Below are 25,020 nucleotides of genomic sequence, written 5' to 3'. Positions count from 1 at the left end.
AACTTCACCCTGTACAGCTCTGTCTCCAGCAAGTATCTGTGGACTGTGTCAAGCCCCCAGCCTTGGGGACGCTGTCTAGCTAGATGACAGCATGCCCGGCACCTGCCAGGTACCTGACCACGCACCTGGCCCAGGAGGAAGGTTCTGAGATCTGGGCAGATGAGGCCCAGGCCCGAGAGCTGCAGACAGGGGAGCCGCGAAGAGAAAATGGAAGCTGGGTAAAGGGTGGCGGAGAGGACAGGAAAGCAGCAGCCCCGGGTAACAGGAGCGTTCCCACACCGAAGCTCAGCCCTCTCTGAGCCACACAAGGTGGCAGCAGTGGAAGCGGGGAGGCCAGAGACCGTGTGTCACCCACATGTCCCTGTCGTGACACAAAGTAGGGGCGACAAGGCACACAGACTCTCAGCTTGCTCCTGGGTCCCCGTGAGCAGCACTGTTGAGGGCAGTGGGGCAGGCAGGTGTGGTGGTGAATGTCACACATCCCTGTGCTCAGGGGCTGGCACCCAGCCTGGCCTTGTCAACCGCCGGTCTCCACGCTGCTGTGAGGTATTCTGGAGAAGTGATCATCCCGTGTCTTCTGCCGCTACACTGACTGGAGCGGGCAGCCAACCCGCCACCGTGTGGGTGGGCCTCGCCCGGTCAGTGGAAGACCTTCAGAGACAAAGTGAGAGGTCCTGGAAGAGGGGATTTCTGACTTTGGACTTGAGATTCAACATCAACGTGTGCCAGACTGTCTGGCTGCTGGCTCACCCCGAAGATTCTGGGTCACCATGTGAGCCTGGGCCTTAAGTATCTATCTATCTGTCTTTTTTTTGGTATCAGGAGTCGGACTCAGGACCTTGTGCTTGCTAGGCACTACCTGCCTACCTATCTCTCTATCTCTCTATCCATCCATATCCTGTGAGTTCTGTTTTTCCTGAGAACCCAACATAAGCTTCTTGCTATAGCACTTCTTCTGTTGTTGTTATTGTTGGTTTCGTTTTGTTTTGTTTTTTCTGGTAGAGGGTCTCACTATGCCATTCAGGCTGGCCTTGAGCTCACTTTGTAACCCAGGCTGGCCTGGAGCTCACAGCAGTCCTCCTACCTCAGCCTCCTAAGTGCTGGTATTACAGGCGTGTGCCACCATGCCCAGCTTCTACAGGACTTCTATGCCTTTTGATCCTAATATAGTTGTCCAAGGGAGGCATGGGAAGTGGTGTTTCTCCGACTTGTGCCTGGCCTCTTCCTAGGCCTGTCAACACCTCCTGGGACTTTGTGTACCTTCAGGACCTGCGCCGAGGGCATGGTTGTTGGGCCCTGGGGAGATGAACCCAGAGGTCCCTTTTTTTTTTTTTTTTTTGAGACAGGGTCTCACCATGCAGTTCAGGCTGGCCTTGAGCTCACAGCAATCCTCCTGCCTCAGCCTCCTGAGTGCTGGGATTACAGGCGTGCACCACCACTCCCGGCCCCAGATTTCCCTTCCTGGCCTCAACCTCTGGGTTTATGGGAGGCTGGGGACCCTGGGACGCCTGGACCCTGTACTCTTGCCATGGTCTCCCCACAGGCCTGACAGCTTCAGTGGCCATGGCTACCACCTCTTCCAGGCCATGCGGCTCAGTGTGGAGCAGATAAACAACTCCACAGCACTGCTGCCCAATGTCACCCTGGGGTACGAGCTCTACGACGTGTGCTCCGAGTCGGCCACCGTCTACGCAGTGCTGCGCGCGCTGTCCTGGCAGGGGACGCACCGCGTGGAGATCCAGGAGAACCTGTACCACTACTCCCCCAAGGCCATGGCGGTCATTGGGCCCGACAGCACTGACGAGGCGGCCACCGCCGCCGCCCTGCTGAGTCCCTTCCTGGTGCCCCTGGTAAGCTGGAGCCTCGGATGGGGCGGTGCAGGTGCTGCTGTCCCCTCTGAGGCTGGTCTGTCCCCTGGACCAATGGGAAGACCTTGCTCTAGTCCCCCTCTTCCTCTCTGAGGACGACTTCTGGTCTACCTGTATCCACCCTCCCGGGGACCCCCTGCCTCCCACCCTCCATCCTTCCATAAGCAACCAGTGCCCTTGCCTGCCCCTCCGACCCCGCCTCCTCTCTTCCCGCATGTGTCCCCTTCCTGTGCCTATGGATTTCTCCAGACTGGGTTTCCTAGGGGACCCTCTCATGTGCCCCTCAGCTGGTGGCTCCCAGTTCTGTCCTCACCGTGCTTGCTCCAACTCGTGGAGATTCTCTCGCGTCTCTGGGATTACAGGCATGTGCCCCACCACACTCAGCTTCTTTTTTTTTTTTTTTTCCTGAGATAAGATTTTCCTAACTTGCTCAATTGCCCAGGTTGGGCTCGAATTTTCCATCCTCCTGCCTCGCCTCGCCTCGCCTCTCTCAGAACGCTGGGATGACTGGCCTGCGCCACGGGGCCCAGCTCATTTTGCGGGATTTGGGATCTTTCGATCATCCTATCCCCCTCCTGCCCATCCCCACCGAGCCTTTGCCGTTCGGAAAGCTCCTCCTGTCCTGCAGGGGGCGCTGTGTTCCTGCAGCCCCACCTGGCCACACTCCTCCTCCCTTGTCCCCCACGTGGCCTCTGTTGCCCAAAGTCCCTCTTCCTTCCGGTCAAGCCCGCCCCTCTACCTCTCTCCTCCAGCCCCAGCTTTAATTCGCCCCTCCATGACCCTCCATTCTGCCAGCCCCCCGACCCCGCCCCCACCCCCATCCAGATGACCCACCAGCCTCCCCGAGGGTGCCCCAGCCTTTTCCACCATGTTCCTCAGTAAAGTGAGAGAGGCTCTCCCTAATAGACAGCATGGGCCACTTCTTGGGGAGCAACCCTACTCCCCAGGGCTTACAGGACGAAGGACATCCCTCAGCTTGGCGTTAAGGCCTCCTCCCTGCCCTGCTCAGGCAAAGGCCTAACAGGATCGTGCCTCACTCCCTGTGCTCGGAGTACAGGATCCCGATGTCTGTGAGGTGCAGGGCCCCTTCACCTTGTCCACGAGGCCGATCCCCGCGCCCCACGAGGACCCCCCTCACGGGAGCCTGCGCAGTTCTGGTCTCCTGCGTCAAGGCCAGCTCTTCGGGTCTCTGTGCCCACACGAGGCACAGGCCTAGGCACTGGGGGCCTCCGGCCATGGTTGTTGCTGCTGATCGTACTGAATGGGGCCCCACAGATCAGCTACGAGGCCAGCAGCACGGTGCTGAGCGCGAAGCAGCTGTACCCCTCTTTCCTGCGGACCATCCCCAGCGACAGGTACCAGGTGGAGACCCTGGTGCTGCTGCTGCAGAGCTTCGGGTGGGTCTGGGTCTCCCTGGTTGGCAGCTCTGGATACTATGGGGAACAGGGGGTGCGGGCACTGGAGGACCTGGCCACGAAGCGGGGCATCTGCATCCCCTACAAGGGCATTGTGCCTTTCTCTGCCCGGGTGGGGGACGAGGAGATGCAGGGCATGATGCGTGGCCTGGCAGGGGCCAGGACCACTGTGGTGGTGGTCTTCGCCAGCCGCCAGCCGGCCAGAGTGTTCTTCGGCTCCGTGATGCTGGCCAACCTAACTGGCAAGGTGTGGATCGCCTCGGAAGACTGGGCCATCTCCACATACATCTCCAGAATGGCTGGAATCCGGGGCATTGGGATGGTGCTGGGGCTGGCCATCCAGCAGCGCCTGGTCCCCGGCCTGGAGGAGTTTGAAGAGGCCTATGCCTGGGAAGACAAGGGGGCCCCCAGGCCTTGTCCCAGGGGCTCCTGGTGCAGCACCAATCAGCTCTGCAGAGAGTGCCAAGCCTTCACAGCACAGACGATGCCCTCGCTCGGGGCCTTCTCCATGAGCTCGGCCTACAACGTGTACCGAGCTGTGTATGCTGTGGCCCATGGCCTTCATCAGCTCCTGGGCTGTGCCTCTGGCTCCTGCTCCAAGGGCCAAGTCTACCCCTGGCAGGTAAGAGAGTTCCAGATCCCTGAATCGAGGAGAACAGCCAATCCTGAGACACACAGGGTGGGTACTCCAGGATACCTGTTAGGGCCACTGGCTTGAGAGTTGGTCTTCCCTTAGATAACCCTTCTCCCAAACCTTGATTCACTCACCCACAATGCCCCAGAAATCAGAAGGGCTTAAAAAAAAAATAGTTTTCTCCAAAAAGGTCCGTTTTGGAGACAGTTTGTAGACAGTTGTGGTGGGACACACCTGTAATCCTAGCACTTGGGAGGCTGAGGCAGGAGGATGACTATAAGTTCAAGGCCAGCCTGAGCACATAGTGAGTTCAAGAGTAGCCAGAAGTACATAACCAGATCTTGTCTCAAAAAACAAAACAACAAGATGTCCTTTGCCGGAGGCCTTTTCTAAGGAGGCTGGTCAAGCAGGCCAGAAGCTTCTGAGGGAGGGGAGGGAGCTCTGAGCAAGGGCACCCTCTTTCTGGAATGTCCAGTCTGTGTGGCCTGTGGTGGCCTCAGATGTTTGTTTCAGCTTCTGGAGCAGATCTACAAGGTGAATTTTCTTCTACACGAGGACACCGTGGCTTTCGACAAGAACGGGGACCCCCTCAGTAACTATGACATCATCGTGTGGGACTGGAGCGGGCCCACATGGAGCTTCAGGGTCGTCGGCTCCTCCACGTGGCCTCCTGTTCGGCTGGACGTGAACAAGACCAGTATTCAGTGGCATGAAAAGGACAGTCAGGTAATGGAGACGTGGCCACTCACCACATGGCTGCCGTAAGACAGGAGTTTGGGAATGATGCTTACCCAGGGTGGGAGGAGGACCCAGGAGCTGTCCCTTGACCTGGGTCCCTCTGTGTGGTGGCAGAACACCCGTGGCTTCCTACAGGTGCCCACCTCTGTGTGTACCGGAGACTGTGCCCGAGGGCACCATCGAGTGGTTGTGGGTTTCTACCACTGTTGTTTCGAGTGTGTTCCCTGTGAGGCCGGGACCTTCCTCAACAAGAGTGGTGAGTGAACGAGCGGCCGGCACTCTGTGTGTGCACAGCAGGTGCAGGGCCTCGCTCAGACCCCATGGGTGGACACCCAGCCCCAGAACCAGGGCCCACGTCACCGGGCTGCCAGTGAGGTACAGGCTGGAGGACACCCGTGTCCAGGCTGAATTCCAGTCAAGTAGGGGAGACAACAGAATGAAAGCCATAGGCCAAGATGTGTCCTGTACTAGAGAGACTGGTCTTGTCGTAAGCTCCTGCAGGTGTGTCTCACCCTGAATTCAAGCTCCTCTCCAGGCATTGTTCCCTTGTTAGTCCCCCACTCCTCTCTATAAAGCTGCTTCTATTACCTGTGCCAGAGACAGCCAGCGCCTTAGTGGCTTGGCCAGTAGCATATGTGCAGCAGAGATTGTCCAGCGTGTCCCACACCCAGTGACACAAGGTAGAGACCAGACAGGAAATCAGGTAGCTAGAGCTGGATTCCAGGCGCCACCGAGGACAGGATGGAAATGACCTTCCTTAGGGCTGGCTGGTCACTGGGATGTAGACAGAGATGCCCTGCAAAGCCCGGTTTGCAAACTGCTTTTGGGATCATGAGCTACGTAGAGCCTCCCTGGGCGTCCCAGCGTCTGTAATTAACACAGGCAGTGCAGGAAACCCCTGGCTTCAGGCTCCGTTGCTCTCACTGTGCCCCGCAGGTCAAGGTGCTTGGTACAACTCCTCCAGCATCGGGAGGCGTGCACAGCCTTGCTGCCCCAGCACAACTCTGCCCCCCTGGTTCTCAGGAACCTTCTCTGCTATGCTTTTCAGACCTCTACCGCTGCCAGCCTTGTGGGAGAGAAGAGTGGTCACCTGAGGCCAGCCACACCTGCTTCCCTCGAACAGTGGTGGTTTTGACTTGGCATGAGCCCATCTCTTGGGTGCTGTTGGCAGCTAATACACTGTTGCTGCTGCTGCTGCTAGGCACCGCCGGTCTGTTTGCCTGGCACCTAGACACCCCTGTGGTGAGGTCGGCTGGGGGTCGGCTGTGCTTCCTCATGCTGGGGTCCCTGGCACTGGGCAGCTGCAGCCTCTATGGCTTCTTCGGGGAGCCCACGCTACCTGCGTGCCTGCTGCGCCAAGCCCTCTTTTCGCTCAGTTTTGCCATCTTCCTGTCCTGCCTGACGATTCGCTCCTTCCAACTGATCATCATCTTCAAGTTTGCCACCAAGATGCCCACATCCTACTATGCCTGGGTCCGGAACCACGGGGCTGGCCTTTCTGTGATGTTCAGCTCAATTGCTCAGCTGCTCATCTGTCTCACCTGGCTTTCGGTGTGGACCCCACTGCCCACCAGGGAATACCAGCGCTTCCCCCAGCTGGTGGTGCTTGAGTGCACCGAGGCCAATTCGCCCGGCTTCCTGCTGGCTTTCGCCTACAATGGGCTCCTCTCCGTCAGCGCCTTTGCCTGCAGCTACCTGGGCAAGGACCTGCCAGAGAACTACAACGAGGCCAAGTGTGTCACCTTCAGCCTGCTCCTCAACTTCGTATCCTGGATCACCTTTTTCACCATGAGTAGCATCTCGCACGGCCGGAACCTCTCTGTGATCAATGTGCTGGCCGTGCTGACCAGCCTGAGCGGCGGCTTCAGCGGCTATTTTCTCCCTAAGTGCTATGTGATCCTCTGCCGCCCAGACCTCAACAACACGGAGCACTTCCAGGCCTCCATCCAAGATTACACGAGGCGCTGCGGCTCCACCTGAGCTGAGGGACAAGCGGGGCCCACGGGACAGGGCGGGCTGTAAGCCTCCTCTTCAGGGTGGGTTGCAGGTCCAGCCGGCGGGGGGCCTGAGGGATCGTCAGTCTTGCCTGGCGATGTGTAAACGCTCGGGAAAGCCCAGCCCAGGCTCCGGGCTGCCAATAAAGAGGTGAAAAGTGCGCTTGCGTCTTAGCTTTGGGCAAAGTGTGAGCTTTCACTTCTAGTCTAAACTCCAGAGTGCAGACTGCCAGGAGCCTGGTGGCGTTGCTAGGCAACTCCGGAACGCGGGCCCAGCGGGGCAGAGGCGGACCCGGCCCGCCTGTTTTAATCCCATTGGCTAGCCTCTTTGGTCCCGCCTCCAGGGGCGGTAGTATGAGGCCCGCGCTTCAGAGGCGCTGTGCGCCGGCCGGCGCGCTCTGACGTCACGTCCGGCGCGGCGACGGCAGCGTCTCCGCACAGTGGGCCGGGCACGTCGTGCCGGGGTAGTTTGGTCGGTAGGTTGTGGCAGCGACCCAGCGGTGGCCCGTGCAGCAGGCCCAGGGAATACTGGCTTTGGTGAGGAGGGAAGCGGGCGCAGGAGTGGAGCTGCGGGCTGCGGAGGCGGCTTACGGTAGCGTGGTCCGGGTCGCCTTCCGCCGGCAGCTCGCGACCTGCGAGTGCGGCGTGGGCTCCGCTCACCTGTGCGTGGCCGCCGCCCTCCTGGATCGGGGTCCCCGGGCTGCGCGCAGCGGGTCGTCTCGCATCTATCCCTCGCCTCCTTTCGCCAACTTTGATATTTCCCACCAGCACCCACTCCTTCAAGATCCTGTCCTGACCCTGCCATCCCTCCTGTCCCGCACCCTTCTGCCTGGCCAGTCCTCTGTGCCCGCTCCTCACCTTGGCCCAAGCCCTCGTTCTGATTAGCGTGCTTCGGGAGCGTCTCACCTCATCTTTCTCGCTGCTGGAGTCCAGGAGCTTCCTCTTGCTTTCTTGGTTGGGCTGCCCAGGGTGTCACTTCTGCCTTCCCCTTCTCCAGGCGATGGACGGCTCCTTCGTTCAGCACAGCGTGAGGGTTCTGCAGGAGCTCAACAAGCAGCGGGAGAAGGGCCAGTACTGCGACGCCACCCTGGACGTGGGGGGCCTGGTGTTCAAGGCACACTGGAGTGTCCTTGCCTGCTGCAGCCACTTCTTCCAGAGCCTCTATGGGGATGGGTCAGGGGGCAGTGTTGTCCTCCCTGCCGGTTTTGCGGAGATCTTTGGCCTCCTTCTGGACTTTTTCTACACTGGTCACCTTGCCCTCACCACAGGCAACCGGGATCAGGTGCTCCTGGCAGCCAGGGAGCTGCGAGTGCCAGAGGCCGTGGAGCTGTGCCAGAGCTTCCAGCCCAAAACCTCAGTGGGACAGGCATCGAGTGCCCAGAGTGGGCTGGGGAAACCTGCCCCTCGGGACATGGACAGCCACCTCAAGGAGCCAACAGACTTGGAGGAAGAGGAAAGTTCCAGGACTCCGGGCCTGATTTCCAGGCATCAGGAGCCCAGAGAGAGTCACAGCTCCCAGAGGCGCCAGCTAAGTCCCCCTGCTCAGACTGAGAGCCCCACCTTCCTCCGGGGGAAACTCAAGCAGTCTGTGAAGCCTTGTCCCCCAGAGGACAAGGAGCCTGAGGACTGCAAAACGCCCCCAAGGCCCTTTGAGGCTGAAGGTGCCCAGCTGCAGGGCGGGAGTAACGAGGTACTGTGCCTAGGATGCTGAAACTGTGGTGGCAAGACTTGGGGGGAGAGGTGAACGCTTTTCTGGGGTGATCTGGACCCCGAGTAAGTCTCTGTTAGTGAAACAGAGTTTCTCCAAACCTACAAAGCCAGTGGCCTCAGCTGATCTGTCTGTGACCACAGCCATCTGTGGTTGCCAGCTTCCTTAGGGGTACAGTGGGCAGTATCAGGGTTGCAGGTGTTTCCCTAGGGGGGTGGTCTGGCCAGGCTTCCTGTTCCTCGTAAAGGTAGGCACTTTCCCCCAAGCCCAAGGTTCAGATGTTGTCTGTCCTGGGGCCCAGGAGTGACCAGTCCCTGATGAACGGGCTCGCCTGTGTCGGGGCTTGGGGTGGAACTAAAGCCGGGTCCCCATTGTCCCTGCTGATTAATTTGGTGACACCCCCTGACTTCCTGCTGTCTGCTCTGTTACAGTGGGAAGTGGTGGTTCAAGTGGAGGACGACGGGGATGGCGATTACGTTTCTCAGCACGAGAGTGTGCTGACCAGGAGGAAGTCAAACGCAATCAGAAAGCCCTGTGCTGCCGAGCCCACCCTGGGTTCAGGTTCCCTAGCAGTTGAGACCGCTGAGAACAGAAAAGGGACAGCAGTGCCTGTTGAATGCCCCACATGTCATAAAAAGTTCCTCAGCAAATATTATCTCAAAGTCCACAACAGGTAAGCACTCTTGTCTTTCTGTTTTCTTTCTCCATGTGCCATTCCTGGTGGGAGGAGGAGTCCTATACTCTATACTTGAGCGCTGTAGGGGCCGGGTCTCTTGTCTCAGATCGGCATCCTGCCAGACCTTACACGCTTGTGACATGGAGTGAGTGCCTCGCGTTGGTCAGGTTCTCCCCCTCCTCCTCTGAGCCTTTGGGTTGGGCATGGGTGTGTGGACAACTTGCCAATGGTTCCAACCACCGTGGACTTTGGCCCCTGGCTGGCTTCTGCCAGAGGGATGAGAGGAGCCTATGGGCTCCTGAGCTGGAGCTGAGGCCTGACCTTAGGCGTTTCGAAAGCCTGCCAGTGAGGGCTTTGGGCCAAGGCGCTGCTCTTTAGTACTGTGGCTACCTGTGTTTCTGGGGCTATCTGTGTTAGCTCTGGGGTGCTAATGGAGCATCACAGACCATGTGTTGGGGCTGAGGATGTCCTCTAGTGGGGAAGCGCTTGCCAAGCATGTGCAAGCCCCAGGTGTCGTCCTAGCACTGCCAATAAAGTCGGGTATGAGTCCAGCGTGGCTAGTGAGGCTTAACTGACCATAAAAGAGCTCTTTTTAAAGCTGAAGTATCCAGTAAGGCAATAGGATCCCTGTGTGGCTAGTTTAATTTAAAATCAAGTGAAATGAAGCTAGGCGTGGTGGCACATGCCCATAATCTCAATGCTCTGGGTCATGCAAGAGTTCAAGTCCAACCTGGGCAGCTTAGGGACTTGCTGAAACCCTGTCTCAAAATAAAAACTAAGAGACCACCTGGGGAATGTCAGTCAGTGTGAAGGCCCTGCATTCATCCTGAACTGCAAAATAAGTAAATTGTTAAATAAACTAAATTCAGTTCAGTTCATCAGCTGCACAGGCCGTGTCTGCTGTGCTTACCAGCCATGTGGCTACCAGCTGCTGAGCTGGACAGTGCAGACAGAGCGTTTGCAGCATCGTGGAGGATTCCCTGGATGGTAGCGCGCCTTCTCTCCTGCTGTTACCAGCCCAGGACATCACTAGATCATCACAGGCACTTTCTTACCAAGCCAGGCAGTACCATATACCTGTTCTCGGTGTGATGCTCTGGGAAGCTTCAAGTGCTTGCCTGGAGTTGGACATGAGTGTGAGACCTGTGTCACCACACCCATGCTTGGCCCTGGGGCCGCTGTTGTCTGTGAAGTCTTGGGCCGTCCCAGTGTGTGGGAACCTGGGGCTGTCCAAGTTCTGCCCAGCGCTCCACGCACTTGCCCAGCACAGCACTCTCCATCCGTCCCTGCCTGGCCCTGAGAACTGGGAGGGGATGTTGGCCTCGTGCGTCACTGTAATGGGGGCAGTGCTGGTCGATGTAGTGACAGAGGGTGAGAGAAGTGCTTGGCCCCTGGCAGGCTGTGTGCGCTTTCCCAGTGTGTCACAGGGGCTCGGAGGTCAGGGTCCATTTAGTTGATTCCCTCAGCGCGTTGCCCAATGGCCGACAGACTCTTGGGGCAGAGAGCCCTGTGCAGCTCACCTTCTGACATGAGATGAAAATGTAAAGTCCTAGCGAGCAGAGTGCAGTGCGATAGGGAAGTGGACTGGAGAGAAGACAGTGGCGCCCAGGAGCCGGGGAGTTCACGCGGGGTCAGGCTATGGCTTTAAATAACCGCGCCTGGGGGCTCCCCTGGGGAAGAGGTTTGAACAGGAGCTTAAAGGAAGGGAGAATCATCCACACAAGGAAGTGTTCCAGCAGGCACAAGAGCAGAGCGAGGGCCCTGGGCTAGGAGTGAGGGCCAAGAGGTCCCCTTAGTGCTGATGGCTCCCGTGGACCTAGGCACTGCTGTCGCTGCACTCCGTGCTGGTGAGGTGAGGTGGCCCTGGTCCGGCCCCGGAGAGGCCGTTTCTCCAGGTGGCCACAACCCAGGGGTCGGCTCTGCCTGTAGAGAGACGTGCCAGCCGTGTGTCCCTTGCCAGCCTCTGCCAGTCAGGGCTGAGGTGCCCCCTGGGAAGGCTAGCAGAACCTCTGGCATGTTGCTGTCGGGTGCGAGGTCCATGCTGGAGGGGCTTCCTGGCCTGTCCCTGCATGTTCCCAGCGGAGGTCTCACTGAGCCCCTCAGCTTTGGGAGCCACAGGGTGCCCTGGATGAGGGAGAGCCGGAGACCCTCTGCCCCCACACCCCTGTGGCTTCTCCCCCTGGCAGGAAGCACACTGGGGAGAAACCCTTTGAATGTCCCAAGTGTGGGAAGTGTTACTTCCGGAAGGAGAACCTCCTGGAGCACGAAGCCCGGAATTGCATGAACCGCTCGGAACAGGTACTTGGGAGCTGGCCCAGGTACTTGTGGATGTGGATGGGGCACAGGCCTGTGTCTTCTGGCCGTCTGGGAGGGGCCTCAGGAGGCGTCTCTGACGGGGGACTGTAAACAAAGAGCAGCAGGGTCCTGGGATGTCACGGAGTCTGTGCCTTGGTACAGGAGGACGTAGGTCCTGAGAGCAGAAGGGACGAGCCCAGAGGGACACTGGGAGGCATTTAGGGCTTGCTTGGCCCAGCCCTACCTTGGGCATTGAGGGCTGCTGGGGAGAGCCTTCTGGGCATCTCGCTGCGTGACTGCTGCTCCTTGTGGGTGGGGTGCGGCTATCCCTGCCATCTCCCCAGAGTTCTGTTGGTGGCGGCTGGGGCCAGGGACTGTGGGGGCCCAGGGCCTGAGAAGGGCCTGGCATGTGGTCATGTGCAGCGCTCAGTGGGGTCAGGACAGGCGGGTTACATGTCACCCTCTCCTACCCTAGCGCCCCCCACCCCAGGCAGACTTCCCAGCAGCAAGTGGAAACCCCGGCAGAGGCTGCTGCAGCAGGCAGAAGCCCCCGCTGATGCCGGCCCTGCCTGCCCCTCGCACTGCCAGGTCTTCACGTGCTCCGTGTGCCAGGAGACCTTCCGCCGGAGGACGGAGCTGCGGGTGCACATGGTGTCCCACACAGGGGAGATGCCCTACAAGGTCAGGCTCAGAGGCTGCCAGGGCTGTGGGCTGGTGGGGGCCCCGGGCACCTATCCCGTGATAGCCATCGAGCCTCCCCCCTCCCATCCCCCGCATCTGTGCGCAGGGCCACGGGCCAGAGCCTCGCCTCTGGGCCTCTTCCGGGCAAGCTCAGCACCCCTCTGGCGGACCACATGGGTCCTCCTGGGTCTCAGGCCGGTCCTGCCCTTCACACCGCCAGGCTGCCTGGAAATGACCCGGGACGTGTTTTGCAGTGTTCCTCCTGCTCCCAGCAGTTCATGCAGAAGAAGGACTTGCAGAGCCACATGATCAAGCTGCATGGAGCCCCCAAGCCCCATGCGGTAAGTCTCAGAAGGGCTGGGGCTGGGGCTGGTGGGAGCGAGACGCCCAGGGTGGACAGAGGCCCTGTGGTTTCTGCCCACGGGGGCAGAAAGGGCCTGTGGAGCTCCTGGGCAGACCCACTCTACCCTCACCTGGCCCTAGTCCCTCTGCTGCTCCACCCGCCCCACAGTGCCCCACCTGCGCCAAGTGCTTCCTGTCCCGGACGGAGCTGCAGCTGCACGAGGCCTTCAAGCACCGTGGGGAGAAGCTGTTTGTGTGCGAGGAGTGTGGGCACCGGGCCTCGAGCCGCAACGGGCTGCAGATGCACATCAAGGCCAAGCACAGGTGTGCCAGGGTCGGCTGGAGAGCAGCGTCCGCCTGCATGCACAAGATGCTTTCACAGGAGCCTGCTGGGCAGAGCGCCCAGGAAACGTGGCTCTACCTCCTGAGGAGGGGCACATTCTTGCTAGCCATGCTGTCCTGCTCTAGAGTGGCAGGGATACCTCCTACCTGGCGCCACCCAGGCCCTCCTGCTCTGTGTGCCCCCACCTATAGCAGAATGCAGGGGGCCGCTTCCTTCCATGACGGCCTCTGCCACATGTCCCCACCCCAACAGGAACGAGCGGCCATATGTCTGTGAGTTCTGCAGTCACGCCTTCACCCAGAAGGCCAACCTCAACATGCACCTGCGCACACACACGGGGGAGAAGCCCTTCCAGTGCCATCTCTGCGGCAAGACCTTCCGCACCCAAGGTGAGGCTGAGGCCAGCCCGGCCCCTCCCCGCCCCAGGGACGGGGCCAGCACTGAGCGTGAGCCCTGCCCTGTACCCACAGCCAGCCTGGACAAGCACAACCGCACACACACGGGTGAGCGGCCCTTCAGCTGCGAGTTCTGCGAGCAGCGCTTCACGGAGAAGGGGCCCCTCCTGAGGCATGTGGCCAGCCGCCACCAGGAGGGCCGGCCCCACTTCTGCCAGATCTGTGGCAAGACCTTCAAAGGTACCCGAGGGCTGGCGGGGCACGGAGGCAGGGCCTCTCCACGTCCCCTTGGCCAGGCCTGAGTTGGAGGTCTGCACAGGGAGGGCGGGGCCCCACTGACTAGCAGAACGCCTCCCCTCAGATCTCTTCTGCGTTCCATGGGGCAGGGGCTTCCGGCCCCTTGGGCTGCTGGTCTCCCCTCATAGCAGGGTCCTTGCCACATTTCCACCTGTCCTGATGCCGGTGGCCCCGTCCCTCCTGCAGCTGTGGAGCAGTTACGCGTGCACGTCAGGCGGCATAAGGGGGTGAGAAAGTTCGAGTGCACGGAGTGTGGCTACAAATTCACACGGCAGGTAGGCAGGGACCCGGGTCACCCCCTCCCCTGGTCTGTCCCCACCCTGACCCGCAGTCCCCCTAGGCCCACCTGCGGAGGCACATGGAGATCCACGACCGCGTGGAGAACTACAACCCGCGCCAGCGCAAGCTCCGCAACCTGGTCATCGAGGACGAGAAGATGGTGGTGGTGGCGCTGCAGCCACCCACGGAGCTGGAGGTGGGCTCGGCCGAGGTCATCGTGGAGTCCCTGGCCCAGAGCGGCCTGGCCTCCCCGCTCCCCAGCCAGAGACCGTGCGCCGAGGAGAGCTTCGCCGGCCCGGGCGTCCTGGAGCCCTCGCTCATCATCACGGCGGCTGTGCCCGAGGACTGTGGCACGTAGCCTGCCGTCCTCTGGGCCCAGCTCCCAATAAACTTGTGGTTTTGGACTCGCCTGTTCCCGCCTGTCTGCACTGTTCCCCAGTTCCCCTGGAGTCATGGCCTGCACCTCAGTGAGGAGCTGCGGTTGCTGGCCACACAGACTGTTCAGTGGAGGTAATGGTGGAGCGGAGTCAGAATGGAGTCAATGGGGCAGTGGGTGGCCTGGATGGCCAGGTCAAGGCTGACCCCCACCCTCTTCCCCAAGGAAAGCCAGGGGTCAAGTTCAGGCAGAGCTGAGCACACCTGGGAGCCTGGCTGCCAGGTGTGTGGCTCTGAAAGCTCCCTGGCTGGTGCATGCCCACTTAGGGAGCCTTTCCCTGGGGGACCTCACGGCCACGTGTCCAGGAGGCCTGGGGGCAGGTAAGGCCAGGCCTCAGATGCACAGTGACCCTGGTGTCCCTAGGTTCTGCAGCTGAGGGTGCTGCATGTCATCGGGTGCTGGAGCAGAGGGACTGTGTTCAGGTTCTCTTTCAGCTCCTTCATAGCCCTGACACCCCGGGCAAGTCACGGCTCCATGTCCGTCCTTTAGGGGAATTAGTAGTATGCTTCACAGGCAGGATTAAATGAACGTCACTGGACAGGGAACCATGCTGCAAGGTGTGTCTGGAGCTGGGTGTAGTGACGAACGCTTGTCATCCCTGGAAGCCCTCGGAGGCTGAGGCAGAAGGATCACATGTTTGTGCCCAGCCTGGGTAACTGAAGTGACTTAGTGAGACCCTATTTTAAAAAATAAAAAGGGGTGGGGAAGGGCTGGAGATTTAGCTCAGTGTGACAACCCTAGGTTCAGGCCTAGTACTGCAAAAAAGTCCCTGGAGGCTCACGTGCATTGATGCTAGCCAGGGGCAGGAGCTGTGGCCCCTGAACTGCTATTGGGCTGCCTCAGAGCAAGGTGAGCAGGCTGTAGGAGCAAATGCACATTTAAAAACTGTCCCCCAAGGTAGACTGGAGCGGTGGCAGGGGACAGTTTTTAAATGTGTCCATAGCTTCTTTGACACTTCTCCCACTAAGTAGTTGGGGATCATGTGTCCCCTCCTCTTTAATCTGGGGAGTGGGCAGTGTCTGCCTCACCCAATAAGGTGTGGCGAAGTACATGCCACATGACTTGAGGGACTTGGTCCAAAAGTGGCCCTGCAGCTTGGGCTTTTGGGATATCTGCTCCTACAGCCTGCCCACCTTGCTCTGAGGCAGCCGGAAGTCATGGCTCCCATCCCCTCTGCAGCCAGAACCCCGCTCCTACTCTGCACTGTATCAGAGGCCTGACACAGCTTGGACACAGGCAGAGGAGGTGGCTGGTTCCCCGGAGGAGCCAGAGGTGCAGTCAGCACTGGGCCTGGCAGCCCCTGGGCCCTCTTCATTGTCTGGCTTCATCTGCTGTGATGAGAGCAGTCCCAAGCCCTTCACCCACGAAGAAGCAGGAAGATAAAGACACCAAACATACAGGAAATATTTTTATTTCAAAAAGTACTGAAGGCATCTTAAAACCTGGAGACAGATCTCTGGAGACTTAGGCCTACAGAATAGACAAAAATAAATACACATATGTGCCCACCTCTGGGGTGTGACTGGATATGGGACACTGGAGGGTGTGTCCTTCATTAGAGTCTCTGAGGTCATATAAATATAGAATACATTTAGATCAGCATTAAATACCAGTCACTTCCGTAACTTAACGTCTTATAGACGAAGCCCTGTGCATGTGATCATGTCAGAAAGTCCCATCCCCGGGTGGGCTGACATCTGTTTCCAAGTCAGTGTGGCAACATCTACGACGGTGGGGACCCCAACACCCAGAGCCTGTGGCTGCCGAATGAGGGGAACCCCTGATCCTGCACCCCCAGGAGCGTCTGCAGGCCATGGAACCTGCTCTTTCAGACCCAAAGCCTGGTCCTGATGGTGGTGACCCGCACCGCTCCAGAGCACAGAGGGACACAAACCCAGATTCTGTCTGCGCGGCCGCCAGGCACGGTGACGAGCAGGAACCCTGGGCCTCTCCCAGCCCTTTCCTGAACCAACTCAGGACAGCGGTGGCCAGTGTCCCCAAGCAGACTGGACACACTTTCTAGTACACTGCAGTGACAAAACGGCACATGGCACCACACAGAGGGAGAAGGCAGGCACGGCAGGCCCTGCCTGACGACCCGGGAGAAATTAAGGCAACACCCCTGCGACCTGGCCGCTGCGGGGTTCGGGTACTGCTTGCTAGGTGATCGCGTCTGCATGAGATCCCACTTGCAGGAGTCAGGTGACTGGGCAACCTTCCTGTCACCTGACACAGTCCTAATGCCCTCGCCTGGAAAGGAGGGGACGGGTCCAACTGGAGGCCACACTGGGCACCTTGAAGGGCTCCAACTCAATGCACAGGAACGTCTCTCCTGAGAGGTCACCAGGGGTCCCACACTGTCTCCCTGGGCACACCTGCCACCACCTGCTCCCACAGACAGTGCTGGCGAGGGCACTTGTGGGACAGCAAGGTGACCCTGGCTCTGGCTCCCTCCACACCCGCTTCCGGTGAAGAGCGAACTCGGAACCTACTGCCCGGCCGCTCCTGCTCAGGCTTCAGGGAATCTTCACACAGCCCAGGGAGGAGGGCTGGGCACAGCGGCCGTGTGCCTGGCCGGCTGTGGACGACAGTGAGCAGCCATGACCTTGCACTGGCCCTCTCCTCAGGCTCTCCTCCCCTGCCTGGGCAGAGTCCCAGGGCAGTCTCCTTGCCCAGCAAGGTCTCCCTGGCTGGGGGGGGTCAGACCCAGCATCAGTCCCAAGGCACTCGGGGACCCCTCTTCAGACTCACTCCCCACGCTCACATCCTGCTTGGACGTGGGAGCCCAGCAGGGGCAAGGAGCTGAGCTGGCCAGGCGGAGCCGCTGCACTCGGGACACCCGGCACCGTACAGCCCCTGCGGTCTGCTCAGCCAGTGCTCCCGGGCCAGCAGAAGGTAGGAGGGTCCAGGCCATTCTCCAACCCCCAAAGGGGGACCTTGTGCTCTCTGCCCTCAAGGTGGGAGCACGGAGCCATGGGAAGTGGCAGCGGGCGGGGTGTACACTGCATGAGTGAGGAGGATGACCTCTGGGGGCCAGAGACGGGGACCAGCGCGACATTCACGGCCCACCCCGGCCCCAGCAGCTGTGACTGAGGCTCTAAGTGCACAGAAAACTTTCAGGCTGTGATGGGTCCCGGGCTCTTGGGGTTCCGCCTGTGCCCGAAGGAAGGGGTCTCCGCCCCCACAGAGGTGCTGGGTTCCCTGCACGGAGGCCCTCCCCGGGCTAGGCCGGGGCTAGTGCAGTGCGTCAGGGTCCCGCGGTGGCTGGTGCCGGCCTGCGTCCTCGTCTCCGCTGCGACTGTCCAGCTCGAAGCCGCGGCCGCCCAGCGGAGTCTGTGGCATGAACTGGCGGAAGATGCTGACGCTGCTGTGCCAGAAGGTGGGCTCCGGGAGCCGCCCCACCACGCTCCACGCCCGCGCCTCGGGGTCGTAGGCCTCCACCACATCGGAGAGCTCAAACGTGTTGTCGTAGCCGCCTGACACATACAGCTTCCCGCCCAGGACAGCCAGGCTGCCGCCCACGTGCACCTGCAGGGGACGGTTGGGAGTTGGGAGCGGGGTTGGCGTGCGGGTGGCAGACATCTCCCCACCCCCGCAGGTGCCAGGGACCCAGGGAGGTGAGGAACACACTGTCCCCAACACGGCGCCAGGGCCAACCTCGGCCAACGTCTCGGGAAGCACTGTGGCGGGGACAGGCTGATGACTCACCCCTGGCTCCCAGGGGCCACGCACACGGCCCAGGTCTGCTGGACAAACCCCACCCACGCTGGCCAGGGCACCTGCCCAACAGCAAGCGCCCTGCCCGTGCCATGCTGCTGCTCAGAATCTCCACCTGGCCGCCAGGGTGGGCACAACCAAGCTCTCCATCTCACAGATGGGGAAACTGAGGCTTGACACAAAGCCTGGGCCAACTGCAACTGACCCTGCCCGGTGCCACCACAGCTTCTGCCTCACGTCAAAGTGACCCTGGCCAGGCAGCAGCAGCCCAGGCGTCCTGTTCTGAGCCCCCGGCAGGTGCCTGATAAATGTACTCCCACGGTCAGTGAGGAATCCGCTCGGGGCGCTCCAGTCCAGCCAGCTTCTCAGAGACAGCATGCTGCAGGGAGGGCCACACACACACACACACACACACACACACACACAGGGCACGCCCTGCCCCAGGGCCTTTGTCCTGGGCTCAGAGGAAGCCACCGGGAGAAGCCGTGACCGAGCTGGGTGGCGGGCGCACACCTGCCATCCCAGTACTTGGGAGGATGAGACAGGAGGATCGCTGCGTTCGAAAGCAGCCTGGACTAGATGTGACACCCCGTCTCAAAGAACACCTGGGTCTCAGCAAGCTGCCAAGGTAAAATGAGGCGAGCATCAGCCTTGTTCAGGTAACACCTGGTGAGGACATCACCCCCCGACACCGCCCCGCGGCGGAGCCCGCAAGCTCACCTGATTCATAGACGGGATCTTGTCCCACTCGTTCTTCGTAGGGTTGTACACGTCCACCTCGGCGGAGTCGTCCCTGTGCAGGGGAGGAGGCCGGTGGTCAGGGCTGGGGCAGCCCGGGGTGAAGGGCGGGCGAGGAGGAGCCTGAGCGACCTGAGTTTCCCGATGCCCCGTGGCTGCTCCCTTGCTAGGCAGACGCTGTGCCCCCACCCCATGTTGAGACAGGGTCTCACTATGTAGTCTCCGCTGGCCTCAAACTTGCAGTGGTCCTCCTGCCTCAGCCTCCAACATGCAGGGATAGCAGAGCTGCGCCGCCGCACCGGGTTTGGTCACTCCCTTCTTGCTGCTTCCTTTAGATGCTGAGGGTATCGTGTGGGTCCCGCCCCAGGCTTCCAAGCCACGCCCACCCTTCCCCTCCCTACCTCCACCTGAGCCATCTTTTCCGGAAGGCCTCTGTGGGCGGCCAGGCCAGGCCTCCTGCCCCTTCCCCAGGTCTTGGGCCACCCCCTGCCACTGTCTTCAGTGTCACTGTGAGTCCCCAGCCTCATCCAGGTCACTTTCGCACTCTTTAGCGCTCTGCAAGGTAGTTAGGTGGGTGTGATGGCATATATCTGAGAAGGGAGGATGGTTAAGATGGAGCCCAGCCCCGGCAACTTAGTGACCTAGGGAGACCTTGTTTCCAAATAAGAAACAGGGCTGGGCACAGTGGCACACGCCTACAACTGCAGCACTTGGGAGGCTGAGGCAGGAGGATTGCTGTGAGTTTGAGGTCAGCCTGGGTACACGGTGGGTTCAGGCCAGCCTGCACTACATAGTGAGACCCTGTCTCAAAGTAAATAAATAAATAAATAAATAAGAAAAATTTAAAAAAAGAAAAAGGAAAAATAAAGCCAGCTGGGCGTGATGGCACAACTGTAATGCTAGTACTTGGGAGGCTGAGGCAGGAGGATTGCTGTGAGTTTGAGGTCAGCCTGGGTACACGGTGGGTTCAGGCCAGCCTGCACTACATAGTGAGACCCTGTCTCAAAGTAAATAAATAAATAAATAAATAAGAAAAATTTAAAAAAAGAAAAAGGAAAAATAAAGCCAGCTGGGCGTGATGGCACAACTGTAATGCTAGTACTTGGGAGGCTGAGGCAGGAGGATCCCCTAAAATTCAAGGCCAGCATGGGTCACACAGTGAGTTAAAAATCAGCCTAAACTATATATTGTGACCTGTTTCAAAAAACCCAAATAAAAACAACGCAAAAGGAGAGAGTAGCTTAGTGATATAGGACTTGCTCTGGGCTTGAACCCCAGCACCAGAAAAAAAGTTCAAACTCCTACATAAAGTATAATAGTATTCAATAATTTTTGTTTTGTTTTGCAACACTGAAGATTAAACCTGGGGTCTCACACATCTGTCTTCCAAAAACAGTAATTTGCCTGGCATGGTGGTGCATGCTTGTGATCCTAGTACCGGAGAGGCTGAGGCAGGAGGATCGCTGTGAGTTGGAGGCCAGCCTGGGCTACACAATCAAGTTCATGGCCAGCCTAAACTACATAGCAAGACCCTGTCTCCAAAAAAAAAAAAAAAACAAAAAAAAACCAGCCGAGTGTGGTAGTGTACACCTGTAATCTCAGTACTCGGGAGGCGGAGGCAGAAGGATCGTTGCAAGTGTGAGACCGGTCAGGGCTACAAAGTGAGCTCAAGGCCAGCCTGAACTGCATCATAAGGCCCTGTCTCAAAAAGACCAAAAGAAGGAAAAAAAAAGAGAAAGCCAAGAGGACCAGCAGAGAAGCAGCAGTAGCCCTGGTGACAGCAGTCCTGAAGGAGGCCTCAGCAGAAGGGCCAGACAGCACATACTTCAGGCTCTGGGGACCAGATGGTGTCTGTAGCAAGCACAACACTACCACTGTCACAAGGAATCAGCACACGGCTCCCAACTGGGACAGCCGGGGCTGGGTGTCCCAATAAAACTCCAAAGGCAGCAAGGCGAGGTAGCAGCACACACGTGTAGTCCCAGCTACTCGGTCTGGCCATGTAGCCCAGGTAGGCTCTGAACTCGTGGTGATCCTCCTGCCTCAGCCTCCGAAGCACTGGGGTTACAGGCATGTGCTGCCTCTCTTGGTTTATACTTCCTATAAATTAGTTACGAAGTATTACTCACCTTGAGCCTCCCCTCCCCTCCCACACCGCAAAACATACAACCACCAGCTCATAGCTCATCTGATGACATAGCTCACACGAGGACGGTCACGTCTATCTCTCCCCAGGAGCGTGCCAGCTGCACACAGGAAGGGCCAGTGCGGTTGGTCAGGGCGACTGCTGTCCCTGTTCAGAACCCCAGCCAGGGGAGGAGCCCAGGACAGCAGCTCCAGGGCGCGGCTGGTGCCCTGGCAGTGGGACAGGAAGCCTGTGGCTCAGGAACGGGCGAGGGGAACAGCGTAGTGGTGACAGCAATACCCTCCCCTACTCGGGACCCCTGCCTTCCTGCAGCCACCCTGTGGCCACGCTGCCCGCCGGGACAGCGCCCTGCTTCCTCGAGGGTGCTTCAGCAACTGCCATGGGACACCGCCTAGAAGGGGATGGGGCGGGTCTCAGCAAGGACCTCAGGACTGGAAGGCGCTGGCAGCTGAGAAGTTGTATTTATAGCTGTCACCACCCCTCCCCCTGCCCCTCCAAGACACCTCCAGGGGTGGGGGAGGGGTGCCGGGCTGGGGCCAGGAGGTTTCGTAATGGCCGGGACCGGCCTGGGCTCCAGGCTTCCTCAGAGCAGACCTTGGGCTCCCGGCCCATGGTGATGCCAGGCCTTCAGCTGGTTTGCCTGGCAAGCAACTCACCCCAGGAGTTTGGGGGTGGGGCAGACCAGGGCCAGTGTGGCTCAGGGTGAGGACACAGGCCCTGGAGCAGAGGACATACGGACTTGGGGGCTCCCTGCTCCCTGCTCTAGGCCCTAAGGGGACAGAAGGATTCACACCCCTCCTTCCCTCCTGCTCCTCTGGCTCCAGACGGGCTGCTGGCCAGGCAGGGGACAGCGGACGCACACGCGTGCACACACGCCCCCATGTGCAGAACACCGGGGGCCCTCAGCACCCTCGGGAAGCTCTCTAAGCATCAAGAGGGGCAGCCAGGCCAGCAGACGGGCCGGGCCCGGAGCTCAGTGGTAACACGTGTGACCCTGGGTGCTCGGCCCGCCCTCCGTCACCCTTGGGACCGCCTGACTGGGGAATCCTGGAAGCCCACAGAAACTGGTCTAAGGGCTAAGTAGGTGCCCTGAGCCGGAGAGCCCCAGCCTGAGCCTCTCTTGGCTTCAGTTTCCTCATTTGTAAAATGGGGAGAACAGCGACCCCATGTACAACACAGTGGCCACACTTGTAATGCCAGCACTCGGGAGGCTGAGGCGGGAGGCTTGCTGTGAGTTTGAAGCCAGCCTGGGCTATGCAGTGAGATCCTGTCTCAAAACACAAACAAAAAACCCAAAATACCAAAGACAGTGCTCCAGGCAGGCCCCAGGGACTCACCTGACGAAGTACATGAGTCCATTCAGCGTCACTGTCTTGGGCGCAAAGGACCAGGGCGGGAGTTGGCCACAGTCCACCAGCGACCACAGGTCGGTGTCCGGGTCGTAGCACTGCATCACCATGGTCTCCTTGCCGGGCAGGGACCCGATGGCGTAGAGGCGCCCGCGGCACGCGGTGGTGGAACAGTTGTCCATGGGGTAGGTCATGGGCCGCAGCGCCTCCCAGGAGTCGGCGGTGTGGTCGTAGCGCTCTGTGCTGTCCGCAGCCACCACGTAGAGCAGCCCGTCCAGCACGGAGGAGCTGTGGTACTCACGCGCCTTCAGCATGGGCGCCACCTCCGTCCACTCGTTCACGCTGGAGTTGTACCTCCACACGCAGTCGTAGAGCCGGGAGCCGTCAGACCCGCCTGCCGGGACGTGCCGGGGGCAGCGGTCAGCCCTCCGCGAGTCACCCGCCTGTGCCACCCCGAGCGTCCGCCACTCCCCCAGGAAGAACGAACGTCACCGGACCTCCCCTCCCAAAACCCAGGCTGCAAGTCCCACGAGGACACATGCGGGTGACACAGTCCCACCAAAACGGGCTGGGGTGGAGTGGGGGGCACTTCTAAATGACCGGACAGGCTGTCTGCCCTTGAGGTCTTGGGCAGCCACAATGCATGGGGCTTGTCCACCAAACACTAGGATTCCTGTCCCCGGTCACCACGGCTGTGGGGGCAGGAGGAAGACGTCCACTCTCCGAGCCGGAGATGGGACACTCACTAGCAGGGCACTTCAGGGCTCCAGTCTCGATTCAGAGCAGCTGACAGGGGCGTGTTTTACTTAAAACAACTCACCAAGCTGTACCAGTCTATGCTATGAAACTAGTCCATTTCAAAATTCTTATCATTTTAAGACAGGGCTTCTTTTTTTTTTTTCCTGAGTATTTCAGATTTTGGTTTTTTTGTTTGTTTTTTGGCTTTTTGTTTTCTGAGACAGGTCTAGCTGCGTAGCCCAGGCAAGAGTACTGAACTCACGGCAGTACTGCCTCAGTCTCCTGAGTGCTGGGATTACAGGCGTAACATATGGGGACTGGGGATTTAGCTCAGCAGTGCAGCGCCTGCCTGGCAAGCTCGAGGTCGTGAGTTCAATTCCCAGTACCGGAAAAAACAGAACAAAACAAAACAAACAAACAAACTAAAGACTACAGGCGTAAGATAGAGTCTTGTTAAATTAAATAACCAAGTTGCCTAGGCTAGGCTCTGATTTTCTACCCTCCTGTCTCAGCCACCCAGAGTACTGGGGTTATAGGTATGTACCACCATACCCATCCGTGATCCTAAATTAAACCAGTCTATTAAAGGACCGCCACAGCAACACAGGACTCCAAGAATCCCATGGGCTGCATCCCCGGGCCTCCAATGCTGGCGCCACCGGGCAGAGCAGAGACATTCTGTCTGCCTCCCAGCCCTGAGCTTTTGGAGGCGGAAGACAAAAGGTCCCGGTAACACCCATAACTCTGGGCCTCCTTCCTTCCCCACGGAGCTGCGAAGGCAGCTGAAGCCGGCTTCTCCGCCCCAGGAAATTCCCCACCAGCAGCTGAGTGGAATGTTCGAGCCACCTGCCTAAACCCGAAGGATTAGCTGCGCAGCTGTGACATTTGCGGAAGGGTGTACAGAAGCCAGGCAGGTCCAGCCAGTTCTGGGGAGTCCTCTGCCCTGAATAACCGACCAGCCGGCCGCCAGACTCCGGAGGGGATGGGTGTGGTGGGGCGGCGGGCAGGAGGACACCGTCGCCAAACACAGGCCCATCCTGTTTGTCACAAGGGACAGACGGGCAGATTCCAGCAGAGCGCTGGACACAGGGCTGCCGGCCAAAGACTCAGCGGCCAATGAGCCGAGGAAGTCCCTGGGATGTGTCCCTCTGGTCAACTCCGGAGCTGCACCAGAACACTGACCTAGGTCTCCTGAATGCCCCAGGCCCGGGCACAACCACCGCCCGATATCCCTGCCAGAGCCTACCCTGCTGATAACAGCCGCTGGCTGGCTGTTCTTGCCTTATATAGCAGTCCAGAGACCGCCCCTGCTCGCCCCACAGGAGGTGGCCTCCCTCCTGTCTGGACAGGATTCACTCTCAGTAAAAAATGTGAGAGAAGCCCAGGACCCAGCTGGTCTGGGACCCGCCCACCATGACTAGGCACTGTTTTGAGGCTTGGGCCAGGCAACTGGAAGAAAACCTCTAACCACGTGACCATGTTTACAGTCGTGGGCGAGCTCAGCCTAAACACCATGTGACAGAGTGCGGGCAAGTTAGGTGTAAGCCCCAAGGGACCTTGTGGTGTGTGACAAAGCCAGCTGGAGTCAGGAGGCTCCCCGGCTCAGCAGGGAGGGGGAAATCCTCAGACTGGGGAGGAATGATGCCTGGATGCCTCACCAGGCGTCAGCCCCAGGCCTGTCCCCGCATTCCGCAGGGAGAGAAAGAAAGCCCTCATTGTGCGGGTGAATGTCCCGTCTTTTCCAAGTGAACCGGGGCAGGCATTTCCCTGGCAGGGAGGTGGCCCAGCCAGGGCACGGGGAGCCACAAGCAGCTGCTTGTCTGCTCGCACAAGGGGCTCTTCTTCCAGGCTAGAGGCCCCCGAGAACCCTGGCTCGTCCTCGGGGCGGCCCCGATTCCAGTTCTGCGAGTTTCCTCTCCTGCGAAGGCGGAGGGCTTCCCGGGAGCGCCTCAGCCGGCGCACTCACCTGTCACATAGATGTCGTTGCCCAGCGCCACGATGCTATACCCCCCGCCCAGGTGGTCGGGGAACTCGGCCAGGTAGCGCCACTGGCCCGTCTGCGGGTTGTAGCAGTCGACGGTGACCAGCTCGTCGCAGTCCTGGTCGCAGCCGCCCACCAGCACCAGGATCTCGGCGAGGCCGGTGGAGGGGCGCGGACGCATGCGGGGGCACGGCCCGCGGTCGTGGCGGTCGTAGCGCGCCGCCTGGAAGTCGCGCGCCTCGCGCAGCAG

At 59.7% G+C, this 25,020-nt stretch overlaps 3 protein-coding genes across 8 annotated transcripts in view; 2 read left to right on the top strand and 1 right to left on the bottom strand.

Annotated features, from left to right (window-relative positions):
* The window catches only part of LOC102007774 (taste receptor type 1 member 1), an 8,538-nt gene extending 1,728 nt beyond the window's left edge, over window positions 1-6,810 (top strand). Inside the window, exons 2-6 of the mRNA XM_005404078.2 lie at window positions 1,544-1,850; window positions 3,144-3,905; window positions 4,431-4,643; window positions 4,791-4,911; window positions 5,704-6,810. Coding sequence (XP_005404135.1) covers window positions 1,544-1,850; window positions 3,144-3,905; window positions 4,431-4,643; window positions 4,791-4,911; window positions 5,704-6,635 — 2,335 coding nt within the window. The 3' untranslated portion in view covers window positions 6,636-6,810. The remainder of the gene's footprint in view (window positions 1-1,543; window positions 1,851-3,143; window positions 3,906-4,430; window positions 4,644-4,790; window positions 4,912-5,703) is intronic.
* Window positions 6,811-7,057: 247 nt separating this feature from the next.
* Zbtb48 (zinc finger and BTB domain containing 48) lies at window positions 7,058-14,069 on the top strand. Of its 6 annotated transcripts, none has more exons than XM_013504252.1 (10): window positions 7,058-7,125; window positions 7,647-8,339; window positions 8,789-9,030; window positions 11,220-11,331; window positions 11,804-12,009; window positions 12,230-12,350; window positions 12,521-12,675; window positions 12,947-13,083; window positions 13,165-13,329; window positions 13,573-14,069. In XM_013504252.1, exons 2-10 carry the CDS (start codon window positions 7,650-7,652, stop codon window positions 14,052-14,054), a joined length of 2,310 nt encoding a protein of 769 aa, XP_013359706.1. In that variant the 5' UTR covers window positions 7,058-7,125; window positions 7,647-7,649; the 3' UTR covers window positions 14,055-14,069. The 6 variants fall into 6 exon arrangements, with proteins under 6 accessions (XP_013359706.1, XP_013359704.1, XP_013359705.1 ...); XM_013504250.1 differs by having other exon boundaries at window positions 7,099-7,186; XM_013504251.1 differs by lacking the exon at window positions 7,058-7,125 and adding an exon at window positions 7,220-7,311.
* Window positions 14,070-15,496: 1,427 nt separating this feature from the next.
* Klhl21 (kelch-like family member 21) lies at window positions 15,497-25,020 on the bottom strand (the record flags this gene model as incomplete). Its single annotated transcript, XM_005404316.2, is given in 4 exon segments — window positions 15,497-17,629; window positions 18,539-18,611; window positions 22,040-22,445; window positions 24,756-25,020. Coding segments are annotated over 4 exon segments (1,038 nt in total), but the record flags the coding sequence as incomplete, so codon positions are not given.

The sequence above is a fragment of the Chinchilla lanigera genome, unplaced genomic scaffold, assembly GCF_000276665.1.
Source record: "Chinchilla lanigera isolate Chin_1 unplaced genomic scaffold, ChiLan1.0 scaffold00085, whole genome shotgun sequence".
In the NCBI taxonomy this organism is placed as follows: Eukaryota; Metazoa; Chordata; class Mammalia; order Rodentia; family Chinchillidae; genus Chinchilla; species Chinchilla lanigera.
This window is presented reverse-complemented; position numbering and strand designations above follow the sequence as displayed.

Coding starts and splice junctions, on each gene's coding strand:
- Zbtb48 (XM_013504252.1), top strand. CDS start 7,650: ATGGACGGCTCCTTCGTTCAGCACAGCGTGAGGGTTCTGCAGGAGCTC. Junction 8,340..8,788: donor TGCAGGGCGGGAGTAACGAG/GTACTGTGCCTA, acceptor GCTCTGTTACAG/TGGGAAGTGGTGGTTCAAGT. Junction 13,330..13,572: donor CTGTGGCAAGACCTTCAAAG/GTACCCGAGGGC, acceptor TCCCTCCTGCAG/CTGTGGAGCAGTTACGCGTG.